We start from the raw sequence: 23,345 nt of genomic DNA, 5'->3' as shown, positions 1-23,345 counted from the left end.
TACACCCCAGTACACCCCTTTAAAGTGGAACACCCTTTAAAATCCTGGTACACCCTATTTAAAAGCACTGGCCTACGGTAGCCTAGCCTATGCTGATGAAATTTCAAAAAAGACTGTTAAGAACAAGATAACATTTGCTAGACATAAAAATAAAATTTGATTGTTTTTTTGCTATTTCACATAAAAAAGAACATTTTAATATCTTATTTCAAACAGAATTATGTTTACCTAGGGCTAAAATATAGTATTTTTTGCTCGGTTTTCAACGAAATTTTTAGAGGGGATCGTTAGCTACGTTTGGTCGTCAAAATAGGTCGTGGTATGAAATAGGTTGAAAACCACTGGACTAGACAATTGAAAGGTTACAATTAAAAAGTTTTGCCCACGGGCTAAACCATACCCTCCAACGCAAATCACGTGACCTATTTTACAAACTGGACACGAGGCTATTTCTCATTATTTTTTGGCTATTGCAACTACCTAGAATCATTTTTTTGCGCAAATCTTGCTCCTGCGAGTATAACATGTAGTTAGAGCCTTTTCATTTGAAAAATACCCTAGTTTTATTCCCGATTGACAGTCGTTGAAGTTGTTTTTGTCTACCCAATAATATTCAACGGCCCGCAGAAACCCTTTTTTAAGATTTGTTTTGACAAAAAAAAACGTGACGTCACAGAGTTACATCTCAAGGTTTCTTCTTTATAGAAACTTGAAACGTTTAAAGATATTTTTTCTAGGTTATTAGGCTACAATTTGCTTAAGAACAAATATGCTTATGTATACCTAGAGTTACTAACCTATTCGGTTAACCATACAAGGTAAATATCGCTCCGTTGTTCCGTAAAGCATGGCTAAAATTGATATGTTATTTCAGTATTGGATCGGTACCCATTTGAATCTAGTATTGGACGAGTGCTGATACATTAGTATGGGATTTTGGCTTCGATTCGGGATTATCGCGCTCCCTAAATCACATTTATGTTCAAGCTTTTCATACAAAGCGATAGCGGCAAAAACAAGATATGTCCCGCAAATAAATTTTCGGCCCATATAAATAGACACCCTGACTAGGCAAACTATCAACTTAAATAACTTGACACTAAAACTGTTACCTCACTGCGATAGATCGACTTTATATCAAACATAAACAAATTAATATTTCCAACGAATCAGTAATGACACTACGATTAAAAGTCCATTAGTCGCTTCCCGCCATCGAGGCTCGTTACAACTTGATCGCTTTGGCCATGTGGTAGCCGTAAAGATAAAACCAGCGCGAAATTTTACGCCACAGATATCAACCTGTCTCAATGCGACGCAAAAAATTCAAACAAATCTTGTGAGAAACCAAAACTCGCGGACAAAGCAATGCCGGGCGACATGTGGTAGCCGTAAAGATAAAACCACCCCACTGTTTGTTTAGTTTGCTTAAGTTTTAGGTTGGAGAGTTGTTATTTTCAATACAAAAATCATGCAAAGATGTTAACGTTCGCGTGAAGCGAAAAAGCAACGCCTTTATAGTTTAAGTTGCCACAACTTTATTTGTCTCGTTTATTTTTCGATAACACAATCAACTAAATATGTACAAATGATTAATTGTCTTGATTGAAGAAGGAATACAATGAAATGAATAAACCTATACAATAGACCATTTTGTCTCATTTGTAATAGGCCTACATTAAATATGGGCAATAGCTACACTAAGGCGAGAAGGTTTTAAATATGTTTAAACTGCAAAAACATGTCCAATAGCGGAACTAGAGCCTAGAACTACATACGATACATTTTCCAATATCCCTTTACATGGAATAGACTAATTGAAACATCAGGTTATTTGATAAACCATCCAGGGAATTAAATACAGCTGGCATGATATTTAAATGAAAGGAATGATTAAGGTAAACCCCATTTATATGTACAAGGATAAGCGGCTCCAAGAGCCTATATATGTGCGTGGGTTATTAAAATTAAGTGTCGCCCAACACTTTGCTTATTGGTCACTCATAGAAACATTCTGGACCAAGCTGCTCGATCGTGAAAATACGACTTGCTTTCGGAGATTGGACACAATAGTGGGCATCTGCTTCAGCTCAACTTTTCTCTGCTTATCGCCTTGCGTTTTCACGCCCGGTTCCGTCCTTTCCGCCACACCCTTGTTTACTTTGACCATCAGCGAAGCCAGGTCCACGTCGTTGGAGCTGTCTAAAATGATAAACACAGTTAAACAATAATGAATTGCCATTTGAGCATATTGGCTGGAGGCTGTGGTAAGATGTAGTAAGAATATCAAAGAAGTAGGCAGCATTTTGAACATTTCGAATAAATCGTTATTCATTTCAAACATCAATGAGTTTTCACATCAGGAATTAGGGACCAATGGTTAGAATATTTGGCTCAAAATGGCCAGAATTCATCGACCAACAACAATCAGTTTTTCTACAGGAAAAGTAAAGACTATTCTTCAGGTATTAATCAGTCAATCCTACAAAAGCCCACCCACCTAAACAATTGACAACTTTACAGTCACGGTAGTAAAAACTATACGCATAAAATGACAGCATATAAAAAAAAACAGTGTTCTAATTTCCAGTAGATTTGTAGCTAAGAAGTTAGACTAATTGACTATGTCGATTTATATTACGCAGAAGATTGCAGGTCAGAGTATTCGTGTCACAGACCTAAAACTAAAGCCAGTTGCGGGCTCCATATTTTTGGTCTATGGGCCACATTCGGCACACCCCTGCCATAGAAAATATATTTTTATACATTTTTTTTTAAAGGGGACAACCAATTTGAGATGCGACTTTACGGTAGGTAAAAAAAACACATACTTATTTTCTACAAGGATCATGTCTGTGTTTACCTGAGAAATATGATTTAAAAACTGAATAGATATTCTGAATGAACCATGATCCGTCTTCGGGATGACGAAACGAAGAAAAACCTAAAATAAAACGCAAGTATTTGTAGCCGGTTACGGAGCTTTAAAACAGTGGTCGGCAACCGCCGGTCTGCAATTTTTTTTGTTTAAACACGAACTGTACGTAACAACATGGTAAAAAGTCAAAAGTAATTAAATGTATTTTTATATTTGAAACACATTTACCTTCAATATATAAACTGTTGCTACCAGGCATGGTAATATAAATCAAAAACAGCTCCTCTGGTAATTGTACAATTACGTATGATAAAAATCGCAATTAGTATCAAGCTCTCGTGGCCACATGAGTTAAATAGCACGTTCACAACATCCATAATGCATATTTTTATTACAAAATCTAACTTCTAGTACTTACATTATATTGAAAAATGGGCTAAAATATCACGTGTTTCCATTTTAAGCGTGCTCACCTTAAAGTGCAACAGAATTTCATACAAACAATGTTTATAAACTATGTCTCATAATGAAATAATTTATTAATTTTGATATATAGGGAGGAAAGGTTTCGAAAAAACGAATGTATATTAATTAGTTTTACCCTCTATAAAAATGACGAAAAGCCTTATGATTTTTCTTACATCAACCACGTTAAAAAAATGATTTTTGTTGTCAAAAAAGCCATTCCGGCAAGCCTTGTACGTATGTCTATCCTATACTTTTCAGGTGTCGGTCTGTGGTTTGTACTTTTTCATATTGCTGATATTTTTTTTCGTTTTTATATTACGTAGGCTAACTATTGAAAGTGTCGTGTAGAGCCTGGTCAAAACGGGATCACACACCATTATATGTTATACAAAAATGTTACTTCTTTTGAAAGAATGCTTTAAATATCCTTATTTTGAAAAGCTGATAAGAATATAGGAATTGGTAATAGTGGTATACAAGTGAAACTTAAGAAAAAAACGTAAAGGCCTAAAAGTGTTATTGAAATGAGCCACGGATTGGGTTAAATTTAATTGTTTGGCTGGCCGGATGCCGACCCTGCTTTAAAAGACACAAAAAAATGCCAAAACAGAAACTAATATATTGTGTAGGTTGTAATTAATCATGGATAGTTCACGGATTTATGGAATACTATGTACGTAATTTAATTCAGAGAAAGTTGTGTCCCGTTTTTGGGATTATTTTTTTTTAAATCACAGTTAAGTAATTTGTAAAATAAAACAACTTCCAATTCAAGTCTTTTGCAAAAAAACAAGTAAAGTCCCAGTCAAAAGTCATTATTAGAGCAAGTCAATTCAAAGGCAAGACATTGGCATACAAATAAAGCGTTAGAGATTAGATTAGACTGTTAAGCCGTCTATAAGCAATAACGCGACTAGAAAAATGAAACGCAACCTCTAGCGAGCAAATTGTTTTACGTGCAAATATTGAGATAAATACCCCAATTTTGTAAAAATATGTTTAATGAAAACACTTAATTTTAATCCAAGTCATTTCACTGAATGCCTTAAGTCCAAGTCAAGTCATTTGACCAATACAAAATAGTGACTTAAGTTTACTTAAGATAAGTCATTACAACACTGTTACGAACCAAGCATAACATATTTATAGATAGTGTGCCTATCACAATAAAATGAGATATAGCTACTTGGAACCCACCCTTCGTGGTTGAATAGCAAACGAGAAAATCAGAGCCTTGTGGGGTTGTTGTTTTAATTCCATCGTTGGATATTAATCCTTCAGTTGTAGCGTCCACGCTAGACTTTTCCAATGCAACATTGTATCTGTTACCTCGACAAGCCTGTTAAAAAGAAAAAAATATGGGCTGTTTTATCCAGGCCTGCGGAGTCGGAGTCGTGTTGGGGAGTCGGCGGAGTCGGTTTGTTTTGCTGGAGTCGGACTTGGAACTCGAGTAAGACTTTCTAAAAACTACCCGAGTCCCGAGTCCCGAGTCCGACGTGTGCATGCGCAGAACCAAAATTTAAAACTGATAAGGCGGCAAACTATAAATTGGAAAGGCGAAATAGCAAATGCTGGATATTTTCCAACCACGTATTGTGGGTGGATCATTTATATGACACCCCTATAAGTGGACTGCTGAATATCTATCTGAATATCTATCATATTTTTTTGTTTTGGGCGATAATTGGACTTGGGTTATTTTTACCCGACTCCGCAGCCATAGTTTGCATAATGGATGTCCGATGATACCGATGCCAAGTGGTATATTAGTTTTCGTCCGATGCTAGGCTGGTATCGGTCAGCACGGTGCCGATGTGATTTTAAATTGATACGAGATATTCAACTATGATTTGCGAACCGACGCAGCGGTTTATACCTCAAACGGTAATTTCATCAAAAATAGTGTGGGAATTAACAACTGATAGTAATTAAACGAAACGAAAAAAATAAAAACATTATCTCACACTGATTCTCTCAATCTGTTGAAGGCTTTCGGTGTACTGATTTTTCAGTTACAAAAATTATTTTTTGCCAAGAATTCTTACTGCCTTGTCGCATTACTTTTCTCTTTAACTAACCCCTAAGGAAAAAAATTTACAATAGCTTTAATATGTTTTGAGAGCAGTGGTTCTCAACCATTTGTTGAATACCAGATCACGTGACTGAAAACTTTGTCACGAAAAAAAAAGACAAAAATAAAAAAATTCGTCACAAACGCCAAACGGAAGGTTTTCTTAAGTCATATTAAAAAACACAAATTTAAGTAACCGACGAATAATCAAAGCCAGACCATTTTCACTCCTGTTAACAATATAATACGCTCGTCCCGATTGCAGCTTTGGTATTTTACAATGGGCTTGTGCAAACTATTTTACGTAGGTTTAACATTTTACCTGCACAAAAAAAATCTTTGGTTTGTCCAGCAGAGCTTGGCAGTCGAACTCCTCAAACACCCTGTCAAGCTCAAAATTTTCATCTTTCAAAGCGATATGATGTTCCGAGCCGTGGGTGAGTATGGCCACAACCACGCATTTGTGCTCGGCTTTGATATTCTGGCCGACTGCCTTCAATTCCTGCAGGTCAACAACGAACAGATGTATAATAAGGAAACAGACTGGGTGTCGGTATTATTTGCCATTTGAGTCATTTAGCTTGTGCTAGGGCGGTCCAGAGGAAGCGATAATCCTCCCGGAACTACTTTTTTAGCATTTGTCTTTGACAATGCGAGGCATTACACCCGTGCAGTGACACCGAAGTATGCAATTGATAAGATGAGCTATTACTGTAAATAAATATAGACATGGAATAGTTTCAAAGCTGAGAATCAAAATATTAAACCGTTAATGCATTTTTTTGTTGCGTGCGAGGAACAATTATGTTTCAGGTATGTCTTAGCCCATTTTGTTAAAATCTTTTTTTAGCCCAAAGGTGTCGTGCGTATAACTCATCAAGATTGGTGTATTAGTTTCATTTTTCTAAATATAGTCTACGAAAAACGGATTTCAACACAGAAAGAACATCGAACACTGTACGCGAATTTGTTATGATGTTTGAAAATGAAAGCCAAAGCCAAAACCGATGTCGATTTGCTTTAGCATTCACTTTCAAACTAAAGAAGGTAGTAACAAACAAAATAGTTACCGATCCGTTATTATAGGTCATTCCTATAATCACAAATTTATTTTATTTATCTACTCCAGTGGTTCTCAACCTTTTTTGTCTTTCGTGGCCCATTTACGTTGCAAAAAAATTCTGTGGCCAAATAAATTCAAATAACTCATCAAGATTGGTTTATACCTTTCGAAATTGCTTTTCTGTAAAATCCGGACACTTTTTAATATCCAATTTCATCAGGTGAAAAAGTTTTTCTAAGTTTTCAACATCCTTTTCCGTGCCTTCGCGAGTAGGAAGCTCTAAATTACAACGTAAGAATAAGTAGGCCTATCTGTCATCTATCACAAAAATCACTCAATGAAAAATACACACACATATGTGTTCAACAACTGTGATCTAGCGCTTCAGATTGTTGATCAAAAAGAAGCGTCAGAAGGGCTGAATCACAGTTGTTGAACACAAATGTGTGTGTATCTTTTGTATGGTTGTTTCTCGACTCTCTATACCCTCTGAACCTGTGTAGCTCACTTGGTAGAGCGACGGTCCCGGTACTTCGAGGTCATAAGTTCGAACCTCACCACAGGCTAGTAGTTTTTCTAGCATGTCTTTCTTGCATCATTGATAGACAGATTCGGTGAATCTGCGATGGATTTCGATGTGCTATCACGAAATTATGATTGTTTTAAACCAATCGTTTTTAAAGGTAGGCTACTAAAAACATTTAAGGCAAGATCCGGCATAAGCTAGCTGTTAGAGACTGCAAACCTGCATTGTCTTTCCATGACGGTCCACGAGCATCAAACGTCGTGTGGTGAAATATATAAGCTTTGCCGACGCAATTGTTGGCTGCTTCCATGTCATAACGTTCTAATTCGAAGTTTATCGGGGTATCCATTTTGGTGTGGGATGTCACGACACAAGCGGAAACGTACAAACAAATAATATCCAGAAAATATATTTTTACAAATTCACCTTCTCTAAAAATTACGCCGAGTTAGGTCAATAATGACTAAAATGCTTCAAAAAATTTCGTATCGGATGAAGTCCGATACTACCACTGGGTATCGGGTATCGGCACCAACCGATATTATCTCGGTGTTTAATTTCTCATTCGCGATATATTTGTATGGTTGGGTTTTAATTTAAAAAAATGTCTTGCAATAAATTAAAACAAACAACAAACTTTTGCTAATCTGCTCTAAGCCCACCTTAAACTAGTTGTTATGCCACGAAGACGAGGTCCGAACCACAGAAACAACGAAAAACTATTTTGACGATTATTTTTTGACTTAAAAAATGAGAAATTTTGACCTAAAAATATATTTTTTTGACAAAATTTTGACCTATTCGCAATGCCTTTATTTAAACAACATATTGTCGCTTAAAGTACTGCATTAGTGTCTTGGGGTCGTCAACCACACGTTTATGATGCTTTGCTGACTACCCGTCGAACACAAATAAGTTAGGTTTTGGGTTATGCAAAACTTATGAAAACGCATAGTTAATATTTTTGTCTCTTCAAAAAGACAAACAACTACTAAAATGGCAAAGAAAAACAACAAGCTGGTTATTTAAAAAAAATCTGTGTAAATAGTTGAAATAATAAGCGGTTTATGTGTACTTTTAATCGAGTTTCAATGGAAATAATTTTGACAAATTTTGACCAAACGTGCAAATTTTGACAAAATTTTGACTTTTTTTGATCGCCCTACTTATAAACAGTTTGGTAAATTTAATTCAGCTTTGTCCAGTTCACACATAACGCGTTGCCAGCGTTAACGGCAAATTTCCTCGCTCCTAACCGAAAGCGTCAAAGTTGAACTATTTCAACTTCCGCAACCGAAAGCGTTTTTTACGTTTTAAGGTGTCGACGTTTTTCGTTAACGCAAACGCGTCTAGTGTGACCATGTTTAAGAATAACTGTTAACCGCTAAAAAACGGTAAGGCAAATTACCAATTGAATACAGAACTATACAATTTATATACATTAAAGAGCTGATTTGCTCTTAAGTTTACTATAAAAATATATTTCTAGTGTGAACTTAAACCTTGTGTTATATCACACAATGTAACCACAGACATGACGGCAAATATTAACTTTTGCTGTTCTACTCTACACCAACCTTAAACTAGCTGTTCAAGCAAATACAGAACTGTTGCCGGTAAGACTAGGGGCGCTAAACCAAGCCGCAGAAACAACGAAAAGCAGTTGGGGGTTAACAAATAACAAAGCAACCATGACCAAAGCGTGAAGCAACATACGAACTATTTATAGCAGGTTGGCGAAGTCTTTCAAAGTCGTTTGGCGTCACCTTTGTATTTATTTCTACAAAAGCGTGCAGACATCTTATTTTAGGGTTGGGTTTTGCGAAACAAGACACTCGGCGTCAGGGACTCTGCTTGGGAACGCGACATGTATAGCGCAAGGTGTTTATAATAAATAGTCCTTCTGCTGGCAACATCTCATTTATCGTGTGGGTTATAATACACAGAGTTACATCCAATGATTGGGCAACCTATACACAGAGCATACAGGATTCATTCATCAGGAAATGCGTGGTGTTGTTAATGATGATGAAGGCTTTTTGTATAGGTAGCCGAAGTACCGGAAGAAGCTATTTTAGTACATACTGTGCCTGGTAGCAACAGAATATTTATTAAACTCGATCCGAGTCCGCATTCGTTGTTACAAGCGTGATAAGGTCTGTTATATTTTCTGACGAGGAAAGTCACGCTAAACGAGGTGAACGATTCGGGGGATATTAGCGAGACCATGCGTTCCTTTTAAACATGAACTCACTCATAGGAAGCCTTTGTATAGCACAATCCTGCGTAACAAACAGTGCAAATGGCTAGACGAATTATTCTCTAAACAGTTTTCCTTAATGAACGAATGTAAGACGGTAACACCGATTTCTAACATTTCCCAATAGCATACATTCATCGTAGTTCAGGTTATACTTTGCTTCATAGGCGCTATCATTTTCTATTTAAAAAAACTAGTAGGAAACCACCTAAGGCTAGGTGTAGACATGAACAAGCTCTTTAAAAATCCTAAAAACTCCCTCAAGCTCTTTAAAAAAATTAAAAAATTAATATGACGGGCCGAGCTATGTTAACCGACGACTGTGTTTTTTAATTAACCTGCATTGTGTGCTTAAACCAGAGGTGAAATTCATCCGGGTTGTTGGACGTACCCACAAAAACAACACCGTTACAGGAAAATAAATTTTGCAAGGTGCCCGTTTTATAAAAAAAAATATTTTTTTCTCCAGGGCGATGTACTTTTTCCACCAGACATAATCTTCCTAAATGTGTTTGAACCAAGTTTTCAGTTTCATATTTGTGCGCTACATCCAACGATAACATCAAGTTTCCTAAGGTTACTGGATTAAGCCGCCCCGCTATGACGAAACTTTGACATTACTCTACTTTCATAATGGTTCAAACCTATTGAGGAAACGCTTACGTCAGGGGAAAACAACTATTGGGTTTCAGAAAACAAAAAGGATATTTTTCTGATACTGATTACTCCTTATCAAGGTCAAAAGGAGCAAAAAAAATAAATTAAAACGTGAAAAGGCCAGTGCTGTATGGTGGCCCATGACTGCCATCCTGTTTTTTTTTTCAATTTGACAAAAAAAAATAATAATTTAAAAAAAAAAAAAAAAAATTTAAAAAAAAAATGAAAATAAAAAAAAAATAAAAAAATTATTAAAAAAAAAAAAAAATTATTAAAAAAAAAAATAAAAAAAAAAAAAAAAAATTATTAAAAAAAAAAAAAAAAAAAAAAAAAATTAAATTTCGACGTGGCCCAGTACTGCCATTCCCATATAAAACGCATTACGGTCGGACCATCACTGCCAATCATAGAATACCAAGTTGACCGCGCAAAACCAACTTAAACCTGATAACAACTTGTCAAGGTTTTGATAAAGCCTGATTGAAAGATCGGCCAGGTTGCTTAAGTGATGCAGCCTATAAACGTTTTGACAAAATTTGAAACTTTCGACCTTTATGAATTTTTGAAGGAATATTAATAACTTATCCCCGAATAATTGGCGGTCGAGTCTTATCTTATTTTGAAGAGTAGACTCGTAGCTATCACCCTATGTAAGTCACTTAGGGCACATTTTAATTTGGGGGCCGAATATTACTGAATATTAATTTTCATAAATATATAATTGTTATTTTTTTAAAAAAAAAGCTTGATTGCTGGCTAAGTTAGGTGGCTTTGAGTGATGTGTAAAAATTTTGACTGAAAATCTCCTCTATTTCTCGAGTTTTGGGATTTTTGCATTTTTGCCCGATTTGAAATTATCGTCGTTTATGAATTTTTGAAGGAATATTAATAACTTATCCCCGAATAATTGGTGGTCGAGTCATATCTTATTTTGAAGAGTAGACTCGTAGCTATCACCCTATGTAAGTCACTTAGGGCACATTTTAATTTAAGGGCCGAATATTACTGAATATTAATATCATAAATATGAATATTTTTATGGTTTTTTTTTAAAAAGTCTGATTGCTGGCTAAGTTAGGTTGCTTTGAGTAATGTGTAAAAATTTCTAATCGATATCTTGTTTACTCTGCCAATTTCCCTTTGGTGAATCCCACCAGAAGGCCTAAAAGACTAAGTGGCAAACCTCCCTGCGCTGGCTTGGAACTTAACAGCACACAATAGAAGGTATTCTATGATGGCAGTGATGGTCCGACCGTAATGCATTTTATATGGGAATGGCAGTCCTGGGCCACGTCGAAATTTTCAATAATTTTTTTTTTTTTTTTTTTTTTTTTTTTTCAATAATTTTTTTTTTTTTTTTTTTATTGATTTTTTTTTTTTAATAAGTTTTTTTTTTTTTAATAATTTTTTTTTTTTTTTTTTTTATAATAATTTTTTTTTTTTTTATAATAATTTTTTTTTTTTTTTTATTTATTTTTTTTTCTTCAATAATTTTTTTTTTTTTTTTTATTTTCATTTTTTTTTTAAATTTTTTTTTTTTTTTTAAATTTTTTTTTTTTTGTTAAATTAAAAAAAAACAGGATGGCAGTCATGGGCCACCATAGTGCTGTAAATGTCTTCAGTTAAAGACTTGACTTAAGTCACTGTTTTTAAATAACTTGACTGGAGTCTTTTGGGCAAAATTACTTGCCTTAAGTTAACTTTGGGACTTGGGTCACTTTATAATAAATTGTTTACAATGTAATTTATCATTCTATTTTTTGGTTTACTTACTATTCAGTTAAGCTGCTTTGAATCGCAAATCAAGGCCGTTAGAGATATTGCAGTCTATCTCTCTACCACTACCTAGCGGTAGATTTAAACCAAAATGTTTTAACAACTTTCTTGGCTTAGATTGGCGGGTCGACAAAATTTTTAGGGCATTGGAACTATCAGACATATGTAATGGAACATGTTAAAAATTCAAGATAGAAATATCAGCCTAGCCTACTTATAAGTTTTACCTTGGCAGTTTTTAACAAATAGCTTGAGCTGCACACAAAATAAATTACTATTTATTGAAGACTTTTTACTGTGGAAATTACTTTACTTTTAATAGACTAAGTTGCACCCCTGTGATATTTTCACGTCTAAGTTTACCTCACCAGCCGACGTACAGTAAGTACAAGCCTGTAGTTGCAAAAATATACGAGACAATTCTCTGGTTTCGCTATTTTTCAACGAACATACCTTAAACAAGAAGAAAGCGTACAATCCGCATATAGATAGTTTTTGGTAAAGATTGCCGACGCTTAACGAAAAAATGAAAAGGAAATGGAACGTTAAGGCGGAGCCAACGCGTAAAATGCTTTTTGGAAGTCTTTGGTTATTTGAAGCGGTTTAATTTAGGTCAAATTGAAAGTTCAACTTCATCACTGCACCTTGAAACATCAAGGTGCTAAAAAACGCGAAAAGACTGAAGTTAATGGGCAGACTGTGATAGACAATAAGCTTGGCTTAGCAGAGAACAGATTTGAATATTATTTGGCTAGCGCAAATAAAATACACGAAATAACAGCGGAAATATGGTCAGCGAATACTTAAATAAAATTAAAGGCTAAAGTTCTGTTTAACGTTTGTTTTACAAATTTTAAGCCACAAAAATAAGTCTTGGCTAAAAATTTGGAAACTGAATATAAAATAAAACACGGGTACAAACAGTTAAAAAAAAAATAGTTGTGTTGGTAAGTTTTTAATAGGACGTATCATCAATTGTGTATGACAGAATGTCTCGCAGCAAAAATGTATCAGATTTCTAAACTTTTAACGATTTAAATAAAACACAAACACTACATTTTATCCTTCGGTTGTTTATCTTTAAATGATTAAAACTTGGCATTACTTATAAGTTTTACCTTGGCAGTTTCTAACAAATAGCTTGAGCTGCACACAAAATAAATTACTATTTATTAAAGACTTTTTACTGTGGAAATTACTTTACTTTTAATAGACTAAGTTGCACCCCTGTGATATTTTCACGTCTAAGTTAACCTCACCAGCCGACGTACAGTAAGTACAAGCGTAATGTAGTCCAAAATATATGAGGCAACTCTCTGGTTTCGCTATTTTTCAACGAACATACCTTAAACAGGAAGAAAGCGTACAATCCGCATATAGTTATGAAAATAACACAAATCCGTACGAAATGAACAGTAAGTTAACAGTTAGTTTTTACAAGCACAATTTGCATTTTAGTTTGCCAAACACATTTGGTCGTTACTTGTTGTTTAACAAAGGACCGTACGTGTTTGTTTTACAAGCGATCGCTGTTCAATCATTAGGTTGAAGTTAACGGCCACACATAATAAAGTTACCCTCGGCGATTTATTTTACGACAAAAATAGCCTAGCACTGGTGCAGAGTAGGGACGTTCTAATAGAAATGGCCGTCTACAGCATTTTATAACGGTAGCTTTGTAACCCTAACCGCATTCGCAATGTAAAGTGTTTCTAGCCTTTTTGTTGTCTACGATTTGTTCAGAGATGGCGTCACACATTTTTGTTAAAACGTGACGTCACAAATCAATTTGACGTCATAAAAAAGTAACCTTAAGAAGACCCCACTGTTTGTTTAGTTTTTTGAAATTGATCAACAAACAAATACTTTTAGTTCCGAGTTATTTTTTCAGTCGCACACAAGCAGATATATTAGGCAATAATAATTACCGATGAATAATCTGTGATACGAAAGTATTACGATCAAAAACATATTATTTATAATGATACAGCAATAAACACTCTGAGTCAAATGGGAATTTGAAGATGATGCTTGGGGAAGAACGCAGTTGCATGCTTTAGTTTTAGACCAGCAACACAAATACTCCGACGAGTAGTTAAACTACCCCTTTAATTAAAATCGCACAGTCAATTTGTTAAGCTTTTTATATCTGCAAAAACTACTATGAATAACAGCACTTATTTTGTTGGCTATGTCGCTTAGTTCAAATTTGTTTCAGCGTATAGCTTGGCCACCTCCGTGGCTGACAAATTAACTTATGTGGGAAAGCATTTTACAAACTATACAGGGTATACAAAATTATTTCCTCGGTCAATTGAAACGTTCATACATAATGTGTATTCTGTGACCACGCCCTTCTGGAGTCGTACTGGCCACCGACAACGGCACACATTATGTAGCACACAAGATGCCTACGGAAAGATTTAACAAAATCAGTCAGCCTTATCATATCGATATCAAGTTTGGCTTAGGGAAGTGAAAACTTGTGGTAAAAATGGTTTAATTGGACATAAAGTAGCTTTCCTAAGGCATCTTGTGCAGCTGGAGAAAAAAGTTTGCCAGCACTCTAGTTAAAGCTGAATCTGGTCAAAGAGAAAAATATGGATATATATATATTTGGCCACAGATAGAAAAGGTTACACACCACCCTGGTTAACTTGTATAATATTTATATGTACATGCTAAGTGACGGCAAAAGCCTATAAATGTCTATGGGTTGTGGTTATGGAGAGCTTGTGTACGTTGTACGTTACTCCTGAAAGTTATCGCTTTGCGCATAAGCCTCAACAGACGGAAACACGATCTGGCGGCGAAGACTCGACACAAAAGTCGGCATCTGCTTCAGATCAACGGTTACTCTATTAGTTTCCGGGGGGTTCATTTTACCAGGCAAGGCCCTTTCTGCCACCTGATTATTGACCGATGTAATCAGCGAAAGAAGGTCGACGTCTTCGTAGTTGCCTGTCGGTATGAACGACGTATTCGAATAAAAAAGAGTTTATTGCTTTTGCATTTACACTGTGTAACTAAGAGGTATGCGATTAACTATACAGGGGGTAAACTAAAAATAAAACATTCATCCCGTTAAACGTAAAGTTAGAGAAGGTCTATACTGCAAAAACGTGAAAGAATTGTGCAAAATACAATGTATTTATTTATGATATAAGAAATATGCAAAATTTGCTTTTATATATAAAGATGCCATGTTTGTATGCGTGGCCTTGTTTTCCCTGCATTTAACCCTGTTATTGGTAACTTTGGCGAATTCCCGGCTTACATTGATGTAAAAAAGTCATTTTAAAAATAATTCAGGTCCAATTGAGTCATTTGCGAAAATACCAAGGCCCAATCTAAGTCAATTAAATCAAGATTAAATAACAAATTATTAAAATTGACGAACTCGTCGAATCATGGGTAATCAAAGTTTACCTGATAAACAACAAAACGTAACATATAGTAAAAAACTATTTCATATCACCTGATAAATAGTTGACCATCACTTCACAAAGTTTTTTAATGAACCACGATCCATTTTGTGGATGACGAAACGAAAAGAAGCCTGAAAAAAAAAACGCATCAATCTAGCTTTATGGTTAATCCATAGTCCGGTGGTTCCTAACCTTTTTATGGCTTTTAGGAGTTAATTAAAAACAGTCCAAGACCGACTCTGGCCAAAGAAACACAAAATTGGGTCCGAGTCTCAAGTTCTGAGTCTGTTTGCGCAGCCCTGGTACTAGCACTATCTATATTTCTCGATAAACTTGCAAGGGCAACTTGTTACCCACCTTTAGACGTTGAGTAACAAGCAAGAATATCTGATCCTTGCGGAGTGGAAGTCATAATTCCATCGTTGGAAATTGTGGATTCCTTTCCAGCATCGGTAGAGGATTTGCTCAGCACAACGTTGTACTTATCTCCTCGGCAAGCCTTAATACAAAGTAAAACTTAAAGCAGTGGTCCCCAAACTATGCGTGGCCTGAGGTCGCCTAACCCTTTTATGAGGTCGCCATCACTTCAATTCGTGCAGTTTTAGTGATTTTATTGCACTGGTGGTTTAAACGGGTGCAATGGGTATAATTACAAATGTAAGAAAAGTTATAAAATGTTGTGTTTTAAGTATTAATTAAAACTTCTCATTTTGGACACATGGATATTTGTAGCCCCAGTTTTATTACCTTGTTTATAATTTAAGCACATTTGACCGATCGTGGTATTCATTTCAAGCATTAAAATCGGAGACCACTGCTCTGTCCATAAAGTAAAATTTCAATATTAAGTCTTGCTATGCTTGTAAAAACAGTATTTAGCCCACCTGGACAAAAAAGATCTTTGGTTTGCCTCGCAGAGCTGTGAAGTCAAACCCCTCAAACACTTTGGTCAACTCGAAGTTTTCGTCTTTTAACTCGATATGGTGTCCTGAACCGTGGGTAAGTATAGCAACCACCACGCATTTGTGTTCGGCTTTGATCTCTCCCTCAACTGCCGTTAGTTTCTAAAATATAACAATGTAACGTTAGGAAGAGGTGCTAAGGCCAGTGCTGTAATGATTTAAAGTCAATGACTTGACTTAAGTGCACTTAAATCATTTCAAAATGACTTGTCTACATATCTGCTAATAATAGCCTAATAAATACGTTATAGGCTAAAAATGTCAAATCATTAAAAAACAACATAAAAATGTTTTTGATGCGCCATTTATTCCAACACTATACTAGCCTGAAATTGTTGCAAAGCAAATAAGAAACAACTTTCTATTCGTTAATCCTATTAGAATGTTGAAGGCAGAATTTGCTTCGCATTTGTGCATTAACCTTTCGAAATTGATCCCCTGTGTAGTCTTGGCATACTTCGGTGTCCAGTTTCATGAGGCGAAACAGTTCCTCTAGGCGTTTAACATCAGTGTCCGTACCTTCGCGTTTATTTAATGCTACAAGAGATAACATTAATAAAACACAATAAAACCCAAAGTTTAAAAACACGAGTAGAACCGGGATCAGACATTAGAAACATATGTTTCGCCTATATTGCCATCGTCAGTTCTTTATTTAAATACTTTTTAAACTTTAAGTTTTTGTTTGTATGCGCGTCAGTGAAACAGTGATCGACAAGCAGAAACCTGCTGCCAATGGTTTTCGATTTCATAAAAATACGCCTTTTATATAATTTTGTATAAAAAAATGTAATGAATATGGATATTGCAAAACAATCGCTATATTGATATGTGTAGATATTCCTACCGTTTTAATTTTACCTATTTTATTATAGCAGGGATGGCGAACCTTTTTATCGCGCGGGTCACAAACATACGGTCCTTACAAAAAGTGTTGCTGCCAAAGTTGGTAATTAACGGTTTTTGGGCGATTTCCAAATTCGGTGTTCAGAATTTTTATTCTGCAAGCTCTTAATTTCCGTTTAAATCGCCGCGGGACAGTGGTTCGCCATCCCTGGTCTATAGCCTACTCCTATGTTTGAAGGGGACACTAACATATTCTTTATAACAAAAATCTGAAGTATTTCTGTTTTGATTGTTTTTGCTTTTTTATTTAAATAGTTTTTATTCATTGATATTTTCCTGATCAGAAGATTAAATAAATGTTACTTACCCACGGTTTGATTTTTCCTTATTGTAAAAGTTTTGTGGTTGAATATATATGCCTTGCCCACAAAGTCTCCCACAGCTGGTTCCATATCATAAGAGAGGAAATCAAATTGTTGCTTGGCCGACATTTTCAGGAGTTTGTAGATTAAAATTCACGGTTTTAACGGGTTAGATCAGTGTTTGTTAACCTATGGGTTGCAAAATTGTGTGGCCGTTTTATTTGGTTGTGTCGCCGACTACATTAGTCCACATAGTTAGATTTATTGAGAATGATTCTGAGCAAGATTTGTCCGAAATTTTGGAAACCACCGAAGGAATACGAACATGGATCAAATTTGGGTTTGTTACTGCTATGACCTTAATGTTTTTTGTTAACTTACAAAACACAAATAAAACCTTATAAATAGTTTGGTAAATTTAATTCAGCTTTGTCCAGTTCACACATAACGCGTTGCCAGCGTTAACGGCAAATTTCCTCGCTCCTAACCGAAAGCGTCAAAGTTGAACTGTTTCAACTTCCGCAACCGAAAGCGTTTTTTACGTTTTAAGGTGTCGACGTTTTTCGTTAACGCAAACGCGTCTAGTGTGAACCATGTTTAAGAATAACGGTTAACCGTTAAAAAACGGTAAGGCAAATTACCTATTGAATACAGAACTATACAATTTATATACATTAAAGAACTGATTTGCTCTTAAGTTTGCTATAAAAATATTTTTCTAGTGTGAACTTAAACCTTGTGTTATATCACACAATGTAACCACAGACATGATGGCAAATTTTAACTTTGCTGTTCTTCTCTTCTAGCTGTTTAAGGAAATGCAGAACTGTTGCCAGTAAGACTAGGGGCGCTAAACCAAGCCGCAGAAACAACGAAAAGCAGTTGGGGGTTAACAAATAACAAAGCAACCATGACCAAAGCGTGAAGCAACATACGAACTATTTATAGCAGGTTGGCGAAGTCTTCCAAAGTCGCTTAGCGTCGCCTTTGTATTTATTTCTACAAAAGCGTGGGAAGAAACAGACAGGTTATGCGAAACAAGACTCTCGGCGTCGGGGACTCTGCTTGGGAACGCGACATGTATAGCGCAAGGTGTTTATAATAAATAGTCCTTTTTTTTTTACAGACGCCCTCTCCAAAGCATGGCCTTCTAATATTCCTAACATAAATTTGATGTACAACCCTTAACTGTCCCTCGAAACAATTATGTGCAACTGAAGAACTATTCCGAGCAAGTTGCCTACAACAAATTCTTAACTTAAAATCTAAACACTTAAACACCTAATTTAAACACCTTCGTGTTTAATTTTAGTTTTGGTGTTTAAATTATAAACACCTGAACGATTTTATGTTAAACACCTGATATTTTGACGTGTTTAACAACGATTATTGGGAGATTTTAAGCACAATTGACGTATTTAAACATGTTTACGATTAAACACTTCAAATTTCAACACGCCAATTGTTAGACATGTTTAATTCGATACATTCTTGTTAAGTAATAGCTCAAGCCATTTATGTTGAAAGATTTTGATGAGGGGTATTGGTACTTTAAAGCACTGATCAGTTGTTTTATGTACGAGTTCGTCTATCAATTTTGTCAAATATTTAACCATACAAGTTAGCATGTATTGTCGTAACAGAACACAATAAACAAAATGACCTAATTTTTGGTTTCCTAACTTCATCATTACATTTTATAAATATAACGACAATCATCAAAATACGGGTTTGTATTCTTGACGTGCCATTAAATCCAATATTTAATTTCATTGATGTCGCTTGCGAATAACTTTGTACAACCAAAGTAAAAAAGCAAAGCTGTGCTTGTCCCGCCATGACCTACTTAAATTGCGCTAGCAATAAAATACGCGTGACGAAAACAATCTTTGGAAAGGATTTTTTCTAGGGCAAAGCTGTATCGCCACGAAGCTGATATATTTTTCAAGAACGTATGACGAATAGTAAGTATTATTTATTAAATGTTTGATTTACGATATATTTTAACTATTTATAGTATATTTTGTTTTGTTTTAAAACAAGTTTCTTTCATATTGTACATATAAAGTACATTCAATAGATCAATTCATGATTAAAATTATTTGAAATTGATTCCGTCCGATGAACATTAACAAAGCATCCACTAGTCTGTGACGCTGTGACGAACGCAGGATTTCAAAATGCCGAAAAAAGTTTGAACCGTTTAAGCGATATTAACCCTTAACTGTTGAGCCAACAAGTTCAAATTTTAACGATATAAACTAGGAGTCACCACCTTCAAAATGAGACATTAATCATGAAAGGTGTAACCAATACAAGGACTGTGTAAAAATTTCAACTTTGTAGCGTCATTTTTAGTTGCTTTATGCGAACATTAATTACGAAAGGCGTTTTTTCGAATTTGGGCAGTTATGAATTTTCAAAGAAACTGTAAACACCCAGTCCGAATGAATTTAAACATGATTTATGTCTCATTTTGAAGGTGGTGACTCCTAGTTTATATCGTTAAAATTTGAACTTGTTGGCTCAACATTTAAGGGTTAATATCGCTGAATATTAATATTCATATTTTTGAATATTAATTTTTTTTCGATATTTTTCGCTAAAAGTGTGATTGCTGGAAAGATGTAACCAATACAAGGACTGTGTAAAAATTTCAACTCTGTATCGTCACAACTTTCGGAGATATTGCCCAAAACCTATTCCAGCGCGCCAAGTTCGCGCAGGTCAAGTTATACATTACAGTTAAAGAAGCTTTTGCGTATTTTTGGCTTTTTAGTTGCTAAGATTGATGTTAAACAAATACTAAAGTGTATGGTGGTGATGTATATAAATATTGGCGCTGGTCTAGAATCCTACCACAGTTCTAAAATCAACGCACAAAATTTGAGTTAGGGTGCGGGTTAGCGTTTGGGTGTGGGTGGGTCAAGTATTATTATATTCTTTGTTTAATAATAATACTTGACCCACCTTAACCCAAACGCTAACCCGCACCCTAATCCAAATGGTGTTTCGTTGTGGTAGGATTCTAGACCAGCGCCTAAATATTACTTATTTTGATTTGCTTTTTGATAGATGTGTAGTAATAATGTTTCATTAGCTGTGCAAGACTGACAGGTCTAGGATGTGAAAAGTATGTTAAAAGAAGTTTTCCAAGCGAAAACGAAATGCCTAAAATTGGATTTTTGTTTCAGAGTTTTAGGTATTTCATTCATAAATCCAAAAGCAATGAAAGTTTTAAAAGACTATTTCATAATAGTTTGGTGCTTACACATGTAGACATGAAGAGATTAAATGAAACAGGTTTGTAAGCTATTTCTTGTCCACTCCTAAGTAGTAATTTAATTATTCTGTTAAATAATCAAGTATTATTAAATTAATAATTATTAAAGGTATTTAGATTACACTTCTTTGTTTCAGGGTGCAGATCATTGACAGCAAACTTTTGCTCTTTTGGCTTCAAAAAAACTTGGTTCACAGGAGACTAGGTTAAAAATGTAAGTAAATTTTACTTACATGTTTTACATTAATATAGTTTATTCGCCTTTGGCTTTTATTTTGGTAGTAGCAGCCAGAAAATTAATTTTTTTTAATCTCTGTAAAATTTCTGAAGTACTTTAATATGTCTTTTAGTTTTAATTTATGATTTCCATTGTTTAAATATTACATTCAAGCTTTAAATGTAAAATTTAATCTGTAGTACTTTTGGTATGCTACTCACCCTTTAATAAAATGATATAGTTTACATAATTATAGTTTTTATTTATTTACAGGAATTTAAATCCAGTGTAAGATGGTAAAATAAAAGTCTGTGACAAAGTTCAAGCGGAAAACAACAAAAGAGTACAGATCTACTGAAATTGATACACAAGGTAAACAAACTCAAATTTTCTTCTTAATAAAAGCTTGAGAAGCGCACCGCTCCGAACAAAAATCAGTCAGCAAGGTCTAAAACTTTAATACAAATATGCATTTCGCCATATAAATGGCATCATCAGTTTGTCTGTACAAATAAATAGTAAAAAATTAAAATATATTAAAATATAAATGTAAAATAAATTTATAAAATACATCCAAGATGAACAAAGACAAAGACAGTCTGCGTAAAAACCCCAACCACTACTGTAAAACAAATTTTCTTTTTAAGTTCTTTTATCGAACCTCAAAATTTGTGGTAAATACATAGTTAAATGGATATTTAATTTATATGTGTTGTGTTACACAACTTGTGTATAATGTTTGGCCTGCATGTCCCAGTAATGGGCAAATTTTTTAGGTTAGATTGTGTATCACTAGTTTAAGCAACTATTTTAATAGAACATAATGGCCAATACAATATTCTGGCCCACATTTTTACTTTTTATCTGAAATTATTTAATGGTTCAATTGGTTTTCAAAGTAGGGTTAAACTTTTTTTTTAATTTTAGAGGGTCATGGAAATATCAATACAAATCAAAATGAACTTATTTTGTAATCATTGCGCTGTCATTAAGTTACAGTGTAACATAAATATTAATTAATACATTTTGTAATGCTATGCTTAAAGAGTACATTGCCACCAAACCTAGAACACATCATAATAATATGCTTTTGTAGTGATAGGTGACAAACTAAAACATAGTTTTATGACGTGGCATGTAGTGGTTTTGGTGAATAACAGCAAATGAATAAAAAGTTGTTCAGTGACAGTGTATAATTTAATTATTGCAGTATGTTATATTGATCTAAATTTTATTTTTTAGGCAGCAATGATCAACTCGTCTTAAAGAATAACTCTTTAAGGCCTTTAACAGGCAAACCTTTGTACGGCACAGCAGCGTTTCTGCATTTGTATATTAGTGGATGGACATTAAATTTGTGGAAGAACAACACTTATTGAACGAATTGTTAAGTTATATTTCGTTGATATTCGAGCCTGTTAATATGCACGGGATTTAAGTTATCCACCCTGTTGCTCTGTGTTTATATGTTTTTAAACCACTTACTTAAGGCCCCACCTTGAAAATTTGCCAAGCATAGCAATTATAAATCTTATAATAAAGGTTTCAACTTAGTAATATATCTCCTTTTTCTGTGCTTTTTTTTTACTTTTTCTGTTTTTTTATTACATTTTGTTTGCAAAAAAAATTTGAACTATTACTCAATTTGGTTTCAAACAACCTACTAAAGACCCAACCTTGAAAATTCGCCAAGAATAGAACTTATAAATATTAAAAAAATATATCTTTTGTTGTTTTTATTTACTTTTTCTCTTTTTTATTTTTTGTCGCATACATATTTCTGTTTGCATAAACACTTTCATTGTATGTTTTCTGTTTTCCTACCTCTTTTTATTTCTAATATGAGCACTTCAATTTTTAATGTATAGTTTTCCTTTCCAAGTTTAACCCTTTTTTCAACTTTAACTGTGTTGAGCTTTTTGTGTTGTTTTTCACCTTTTTCGCACAATAAACTGGTTTACCTAATGAAATTTTTGTGGAATTGATTTGGAAACACTGAATACTAGCCCTAAACACCTGACCGAATAAACGGCAAAACGTCTAAACACCTGAAATTTAAACATGTTTATTTTTAAACATGTTACATTTTCGCCCATTTCAGGTGTTTAATTTTGGTGTTTAATCGAATGACAGTGATAGCAACAGAATATTTATTAAACTTGATCCGAGTCCGCATTCGTTGTTACAAGCGTGATAAGGTCTGTTATATTTTCTGACGAGGAAAGTCACGCTAAACGAGGTGAACGATTCGGGGGATATTAGCGAGACCATGCGTTCCTTTTAAACATGAACTTACTCATAGGAAGCCTTTGTATAGCACAATCCTGTGTAACAAACAGTGCAAAGGGCCGGACGAATTATTCTCTAAACAGTTTTCCTTAATGAACGAATGTAAGACGGTAACACCGATTTTTAACATTTCCCAATAGCATACATTCATCGTAGTTCAGGTTATACTTTGCTTCATAGGCGCTATCATTTTCTATTTAAAAAAACTAAGTAGGAAACCACCTAAGGCATGAACAAGCTCTTTAAAAATCCTAAAAAC

At 34.5% G+C, this 23,345-nt stretch overlaps 2 protein-coding genes and 1 long non-coding RNA gene across 3 annotated transcripts; 1 reads left to right on the top strand and 2 right to left on the bottom strand.

The window, feature by feature from the left end:
* Nucleotides 1-1,353: 1,353 nt before the first annotated feature.
* LOC146163096 (caspase-7-like) lies at nt 1,354-7,432 on the bottom strand. The gene is made up of 6 exons (XM_083382588.1): nt 7,226-7,432; nt 6,644-6,759; nt 5,740-5,919; nt 4,544-4,685; nt 2,864-2,944; nt 1,354-2,202 (listed from the first exon to the last, which is right to left on the bottom strand). Exons 1-6 carry the CDS (start codon nt 7,353-7,355, stop codon nt 1,991-1,993), a joined length of 861 nt encoding a protein of 286 aa, XP_083238714.1. The 5' UTR covers nt 7,356-7,432; the 3' UTR covers nt 1,354-1,990.
* A 6,866-nt stretch (nt 7,433-14,298) lies between these two features.
* On the bottom strand, nt 14,299-17,691 carry LOC146163095 (caspase-6-like). Its single transcript, XM_083381906.1, has 6 exons — nt 17,303-17,691; nt 16,511-16,626; nt 16,012-16,191; nt 15,485-15,626; nt 15,178-15,258; nt 14,299-14,660 (listed from the first exon to the last, which is right to left on the bottom strand). Exons 1-6 carry the CDS (start codon nt 17,424-17,426, stop codon nt 14,449-14,451), a joined length of 855 nt encoding a protein of 284 aa, XP_083238032.1. The 5' UTR covers nt 17,427-17,691; the 3' UTR covers nt 14,299-14,448.
* A 2,599-nt stretch (nt 17,692-20,290) lies between these two features.
* Nucleotides 20,291-22,700, top strand: LOC146163094 (uncharacterized). The gene is made up of 4 exons (XR_014494581.1): nt 20,291-20,600; nt 20,718-20,794; nt 21,071-21,169; nt 22,040-22,700. It is a non-coding gene; the product is annotated as an uncharacterized LOC146163094 (long non-coding RNA).
* The last annotated feature ends 645 nt before the right edge of the window (nt 22,701-23,345 follow it).

This window comes from Ascidiella aspersa, chromosome 2 (assembly GCF_963924565.1).
Source record: "Ascidiella aspersa chromosome 2, kaAscAspe10.2, whole genome shotgun sequence".
Classification (NCBI taxonomy): Eukaryota; Metazoa; Chordata; class Ascidiacea; order Phlebobranchia; family Ascidiidae; genus Ascidiella; species Ascidiella aspersa.
Note: the sequence above shows the minus strand (reverse complement) of the source record. Positions and strands in the feature narration are given on the sequence as shown.

What these genes read in the sequence shown, in the direction of transcription:
- LOC146163096 (XM_083382588.1), bottom strand. Translation starts at nt 7,355, where the DNA reads ATGGATACCCCGATAAACTTCGAATTAGAACGTTATGACATGGAAGCA. An exon ending in CAGAAAAGCAATTTCGAAAG is followed by an intron (nt 5,920 to 6,643) that starts GTATAAACCAAT and finishes GTTGACCTGCAG; the next exon opens with GAATTGAAGGCAGTCGGCCA. An exon ending in CAAAGATTTTTTTTGTGCAG is followed by an intron (nt 4,686 to 5,739) that starts GTAAAATGTTAA and finishes TCTTTTTAACAG; the next exon opens with GCTTGTCGAGGTAACAGATA.
- LOC146163095 (XM_083381906.1), bottom strand. Translation starts at nt 17,426, where the DNA reads ATGTCGGCCAAGCAACAATTTGATTTCCTCTCTTATGATATGGAACCA. An exon ending in AAGGAAAAATCAAACCGTGG is followed by an intron (nt 16,627 to 17,302) that starts GTAAGTAACATT and finishes TATCTCTTGTAG; the next exon opens with CATTAAATAAACGCGAAGGT. An exon ending in TTGTTACTCAACGTCTAAAG is followed by an intron (nt 15,259 to 15,484) that starts GTGGGTAACAAG and finishes TTTTTTTTTCAG; the next exon opens with GCTTCTTTTCGTTTCGTCAT.